General features: G+C 46.6%; 1 protein-coding gene across 1 annotated transcript; it reads left to right on the top strand.

Moving 5' to 3' along the window:
- The first annotated feature begins 763 nt into the window (after positions 1 to 763).
- On the top strand, positions 764 to 3,500 carry LOC132387094 (probable G-protein coupled receptor 139). Its single transcript, XM_059959445.1, has 2 exons — positions 764 to 818; positions 2,593 to 3,500. Exons 1-2 carry the CDS (start codon positions 764 to 766, stop codon positions 3,498 to 3,500), a joined length of 963 nt encoding a protein of 320 aa, XP_059815428.1.
- Positions 3,501 to 6,846: the final 3,346 nt, after the last annotated feature.

The following is a 6,846-nucleotide window of genomic DNA, read 5'->3' on the forward strand; positions in this document are numbered from 1 at the left end:
CCAGGCAACATCCTTGTAAATATCATCTGCACTCTTTCTATGGCTTCCACATCCTTCCTCTAGTGAGGCAGTAGATCTGAGCAAAGAACTCCAAGTGGGGTCTGACCATGGTCCTATGGAGCTGCAACATTACCTCTCGGCTCTTAAACTCAATCCAACGATTGATGAAGGCCAATACACCGTACGCCTTCTTAATCACTGAGTCAACCTGCGTAGCTGCTTTGAGTGTACCTGGACCCCAAGATCCCTCTGATCCTCCACACCGTCAAAAGTCTTACCATTAATACTATATTCTACAGTAATATTTGACCTAACAGAATGAACCACTTTACACTTATCTGGGTTTTGGGCGTGGCGGGGGGGGGGGGCGGTGTAGACACCATGATCAGTATAACGGCTTTATTTATGCAACAAAATAAATCTTAGTTTTTGCACGGGGGATCCAGTTCCCGTAAGACAAACAAAGCAGAATTATTTGTGAGGTTATGATAATTAACACCATATGGAACGCAGCTGGTTTCATCATCGGCAAACCGAATCTGCTATATAAGATCCAACATGCAGTCTCTTTGCTTGACTTGTGAATGAACCATCAAGGCGCACAGAAACCGTAGAAGTGTTGCGACTGAAGGACGCACGTTTTATTTCTCGTGCCCTTACTCTTATGGATTAAATATTTTGTGAATACTTTACAGAGTTATCAGCCGGATATTTCTTGCGTCTCTGGATAAATATTATTCCAAGCGGAGAATACAAATACTGCATGGATACAGCAAGGAAAATATGCTACCCGGTTATTGCAGCCATCGGCGTCCCTGGTAAGGCTTCCCAGTTCTAACTGGTGATCGGATCGTGGTATTTTACTTCAACATCTCGCTCGTGATCTGTCCTTCCATTTAATCCATTAATATATGTATTAATCGAGTAACAAATTTATTTGCTAATACCCACTGTAATGAGTGCTGTAAACATTTGTATTTGGCAATAGGTCGAATGATCTGTCTTTACCCGTTGCTGAACGACCAAGAATTGTGTGTGCAGGTCGCATTTAAGTCGATTTATCGCTACAGGTTTCATCCTTAAATCATCAAGATCTGCTAGACGATTACCATGGACACTCGGGTTTGTTGTCACCGCCAACTCCAGAAAACGAAAATAGCGCGCACACACACACACACACACACACACACACACACACACATACACACACACACACACACACACACACACACACACACACACACACACACACACACACACACACACACACACACACACACACACAGAAAAGCGACTGAATAATTCACCAGGTCAGCTGCCATTTGTGGCAGATCTTCCCAACCGTTTGTTTGAATGTCGTGGATCCTTCCCATTAACCGAGAAGTCGAGGAACCCCTAATGGAGAAATCTCCTCTGTCGAGGGAAATAATGGACGGTTAAGGCCGAGATATTTCATCAGAACGAGATACTATGCTTGGAGAGGACATCATAACAAGATGGGAGAAGAAGCTCAATAATAAAGACTCTGGCAAAACACGTGAACCCATCTATCTGTTTCAATAGATGCTACCTGGACGAATTGCTTTGAATGTTTCTCTGTTGTCCAGTGTTGTGTGGGTGTAGTGGCGGCATCTCCTGCTGATAATTTGACGTCTTTACACGATGTATTAACAATTCATAATTTCACGGAATAACCTACTACAGTCTTTTCTCTTATTGCTGACAACCATTGTTGGAGCTACTTCTTTCATAATCTCTCTCACAATTAGCTGGCTTTACATCAGGCGATCGCACCCCTTTTGTATGACGTTCACCCCAACTATTAGCGGACGGATGCGTAGACCGCAGTTCGGGAACTCCAAGTTCACTCATTCAGCAGCATTCATTTCTGTATCATATCGAAAGCGAATTTTGTCTCGTGCAATACATTGGCGAAATTCAAAAACGTGTCTGATTATACGCCGTTTATTTATATTTTCATGCGAGACGTTTGCTTAAACTGAACAAACAGTTCGGAGTCAACTCATCTTGTGCCCGTGTAGTCCTGCATAGGACAGACGGATACAGTTGATGGGTTTCTCCGTCCAACACCGAAGACAGCTTAGTCCGTTCCGTAGGTGTTCCCTGTCCTGCTGCGTTCCACCAGCCCCGTGTTATCTGGGTGTAGTGGCGGCAGCTCATGTTAATTATTTTTTCTTTCCACGATGTTCTAACGCTTTCGATTTTTTTCTGAATTACCCTTGAAAGTCAACTTTGAAAGTCGGACCTTGAGAAGCATGGAGTACATCAGCAAAAGTCCACACTCGGTTCCACTCCTCTAACAGATTGTCCAAAAGAGGTACGCATACATTGCGTTACGCATACATTCCACAGGAACAATTTTAATCAAGACCTGGTTTGAAGTGAAATTTCAAACGGTGACATTGTCCGATATGTGTCGGATAGCGATGGCGACTTAGATTAAATATATTATGACAAGATGTCCTGTCGTGTTAGAATTAACTTTTAAAATGCAGTTTGATTGTATGTTATGCATGTCAAAAAAAAAAAAAAAAGAAATCTTCTCGTCATTTTTTCTTTCTTTGTTTCTAGTTAACCTAGTGGCGATCGTGATACTCAGCCGAGGAAAGTGTGGTCTCTCCAAAGGGATCACTCGGTATCTGGTGGCGATGGCCGTGGCCGATCTTGCGGTGGTGATCATCGAAGTCGGGTACTTCCAGATCGTTGATGCGTACCGAGCGTACTGGCTGTTGCTTCCCCCTCCGTTCTGTTTCGTCCACTTCGCCTTCTGTTACGTGTCTTTAGATTGTTCCGTGTGGCTGACTGTGGCGTTCACTTTCGATCGGTTTGTGGCCATTTGCTGGTCTAAGATTCAGGCAAAGTACTGTAACCCAAGAATTGCCGGAGGGGTTATTGGCACAATATGTGTCGTGTTCTGTTTAAAGAACGTCCCTTATTACTTCCTGCATCAAGAGGCTGCAATTAGTACTTCGGGAACGAAATGGAAGACGTGCCAATCCAAGGGATTGCTTCTCCTGGATCCAGATTTTGAGTGGTTTTCCTGGGTGGATCGTCTGTTAAATCCGCTGCTTCCTTTCTTCCTCATTTTGATCCTCAACGTCCTGACCGTCAGACAGATCCTGGCCTCCAGCCGAGTCCGCAGGGGACTCCGGGGACAGAGAACTGGCGAGAAGCAGCAGGATCCGGAGATGAAGAGCCGCAGACAGTCCATCGTTCTGCTCTTCACCCTGTCGGCGAGTTTCCTCATCTGCTGGGCGACAACGACGCTTGTCTTCATTTTGCTCCGGTGCCTCTACACGGACCTGGAAACGTCCATTCGGCTTTTCATGGCGCAACGGGTGGGCGCTGTGATTCAGCTTTTCAGCTGCTGCACAAACACCTTCATTTACGGCGTGACCCAGACCAAATTCAGGGAGCAGCTAAAGACTACGGCGCTCTATCCGGTTCATATTCTTTGTAGCATGGGGAGGCAGTGTTAACTGTACGGCTGTTCCAGAAATGATGGCTCCGCAATTGGCAGCACGTTTTTAATTGTCGTTTATTAAAATATTGTTTGTGCTGCCTGTTATGCCTGTATTACGCCGTTCCTTCCTGAACTATCCCTTTCCGGGTTAAATCAAGTTATTTGTCTATAGTGTTCACAGTACAATATGCACTCACCACTGGACGCTTATTACGTTCCCTTATACAACTGCTCGTTTTCGTCAACATCCATATAGTCAAACATGTGTCGGCACCTGAATATGTTAAGACAAGCAGACATGGAGATGCGGATGAGTTCGTGCTCAGATCGGTTCAAAAGTCAGAATGGGGATCAAAAATGATCTTTGAACCTTCACTGATTGAAGTCGAACGGTCAGCAGAAATGATTGTTGGAGGCAGACTGGGTTGTTTGGGTAATGCCGCAGCGCCGGAAATTCGGAGATTCCCACGCACAGCAGTCTAACTTAGAGATTACAGATAATGATGAGAGAAGCAAAAATGAAGCATCCAGTTGCAAGCGGTTCTGAAAGCGGAAAAACCGCTTTTATGAGATTGTTCAGAGAAGAATGACCAGAATGGTTTAAGAGGACTAGACAGCGAAAGTATCTCAAAGAGTGATGTCTTTTAACAATGGTGCCCAGAATGCACCGAATATTGACGGGGAAGTGTTACAGTAGCAGAGGGCGGCACTGAAATTCATCTGTATACCACAGAATGAGACACACACGAAATGCTCGGCGAGCACAGCAGGGCAGGTGTCTCCGTCGTGAGCAATAGGGAGCGAAAGATTCGGGCCGAAGCACTGACGTCTTGCTACCCTATTCCAGGGCCCAGCGGTACCACGGGAGAGGAGTGAGGCGGCAGTTTGCTTACGTAGCCTGTGAAAGAACCTGGGCATTCAGGACATTTGACAGTGCCCAGGAAAATATCAAGGGAGACAGGGAGAAAACCAGGCGCAATATGCACCCAGACATTAGACACACTGATAGCAACTTAACGTTTGTTTATCCCGTTCGGGAAGGCAGAAAGATGCAGACCAGAATGACATTCTCAGTAGTAGAAATCTTGCGTTTACTGAAAAGAATAACATGCTTTATTATAATTAGATACATCTCCGCGGAGCACTCTCAGTGCCGCACACCTCCTTCTCATCCTGTAATCGGACAACCTCGAGGCGAGGAAACATGGAGACGCGGAGCGGGACGACATTCGGTTCCATTTCTCCGGTGACAGGAATCACCGATTAAAGCGTTGAGGAGCATTGAGACATCGGGGCGAATGCGTAAGGCGAACCACTTCTCTAACGCCGACTGCCTTCATCTTGGTCGGTGCTGAGAAGGAGTCTGTGAGCGGCCAGTCTCTGTGTGGCTAGCTGTGGCAGGCGGGTCGGCTTCAGCCCTCGAACGGTGCCTCTCTCTCTGATGCTGAAGGAGGATATTGCCGTTGTTCTGCGTTATGGGTTCGACCGTCGCGTTTATAAACTGTGGATTTACGGTGTTTATCATCTGTGTTTTTATTTTCTTGCACGTTCCCTTTCCGTTTAGTTTATGAAGAGGTTTGATAGCTGATGCTCACGTTACCTTCTTGCAGATAGATGTTTGTGCGTGGGGAAGGGTTTGGGAATACTGCAGACATTTTGTGCGGGCGAAGAGGAATTCGGAGGATGAGGATCGAGATACCTATTTCTGTGCAAGAGGTGCATTTCAACTTTCTCACTGAACTGCTTTCGTGATCCCTCTTGGTTTGCGGCTATTCAGAGAAGGCGTTCCTCAGAATTTTATATGGATTCACCTTTTGTTAACAAATGAATCAGTGAGCCTTTTAACTTTTGAGAAACTCTCAATAAGCCATCACTTGTCACCACACTTTCCGAATTCCCAAACCTGTGTTGAACACTTATGCATGTTATCCCCGTTGCATTGTGTACCCACTGTCGGTCATGGCGGTGAACTCATTCAATGAATACAAGTTCATCCCCGGATAAGATAACACAGAGCTTCTCCACATAAATTGTGGTGGGGGGGGGGGGATCGCGGGCGAGAAGGGTGGATTCTAAGTTGCTTCTGTGCCTGGGGATGCTTCGGGAGTTCTGTCTCTTCGGGTCCGGTTACCGGATTGCCGGACGTTTGAAGCTTCATGCTCTGCTCCGTGTCAAGATACGAATCGCCTGCAGTTTGTCTGTGCTATACTGTGTCGAGATCCGTACTGCCGGCCGTTTGCTTCTACAGGGGCCACCTCATGTCAAGATAAGAATGGCCCGCTGTTTGTCTGCGCCATTCTGTGTCGAAATAAGGATTGGCAGCCATTTACCTTTCCGCTTAATGCTGCGTGTGATGAAGGGTTTAGCATGTCGACTGCTCCTCTGTCCACCCACCCGCGCTGTTTGCCCGTGTTTACGAAGTCACTTGACCACTGAGTATCTATATTTGAAGTTCCCTCCCGCGCCGGTCGACCGAGTTAATTTCCTGCCCCCTGTGTAAATAGGAGTAGGACACTCGGCCCTTTGTTCTTTGCCGGCCGCTCTCATCCTTTGGTCCACATCTGTGCTCTGCATAAGTCCCGCCACTAAACGCCAGAGTCCTGATGTAGTGACCGGGTTCGATCCCCGGTCCAGCTTCGCTCACCCCTTGGCTCCCCTCGGCCTACTCCTCGCTCCCCGGCCTTCCTTGCAACTATTGACTTCTGTTAATGTTACCAGCGTTTCGGTGTCCTGCATTTTAGTTTGCTTTCTTCGCTCCTTGCAACATCAATATGCCACCGTCTCTCTCTCTCTCTACCTCCCTCCCTCTCTCTCTCCACACACACACACACACACACACACACACACACACACACACACGCACACGGGAGAATCTGCTGTCACACACTCAACACTGAAGATCAGAGATAGTGAAAGAGTGAGTCAAAGCAATGCTGGAGATATTGGGAATTTGACAAGAAAGGATGGTGAATTAGGGAAACAAATTAGGGATGTTGGAAAAACAGGTGGACGGGTCAAGCGGAGAGGAAACTGGGCGAAGAGCCTGGTTAATGGCCTGGTTGAGTCGCTGGGCGATGTGAAACTTTGCTTCTGGGTGTGAGGTAGATGAATTCGGATTGATAAGCAAGGGGATGGGGAGCAGGTTATATAAAATCGAAGAATTTGCTGTTAGTTTCCGCGGGCTGTAAACGACATAGGTAGAACCGGAAATACTATTCCTCTGGTTAACGTTTGCTCTCTTCATTATAGTGTTATTGTGTCAATTGGAAATAAATTCTATATGAATGGAAAATGAGGAGTCTATGGGGCTATGGTGGACAGGGTGCTGATGCTCAAAATCGAGTTCCTCGTCTCCACTTGGA

The sequence above is a fragment of the Hypanus sabinus genome, unplaced genomic scaffold (genome assembly GCF_030144855.1).
Source record: "Hypanus sabinus isolate sHypSab1 unplaced genomic scaffold, sHypSab1.hap1 scaffold_1517, whole genome shotgun sequence".
Lineage (NCBI taxonomy): Eukaryota > Metazoa > Chordata > Chondrichthyes > Myliobatiformes > Dasyatidae > Hypanus > Hypanus sabinus.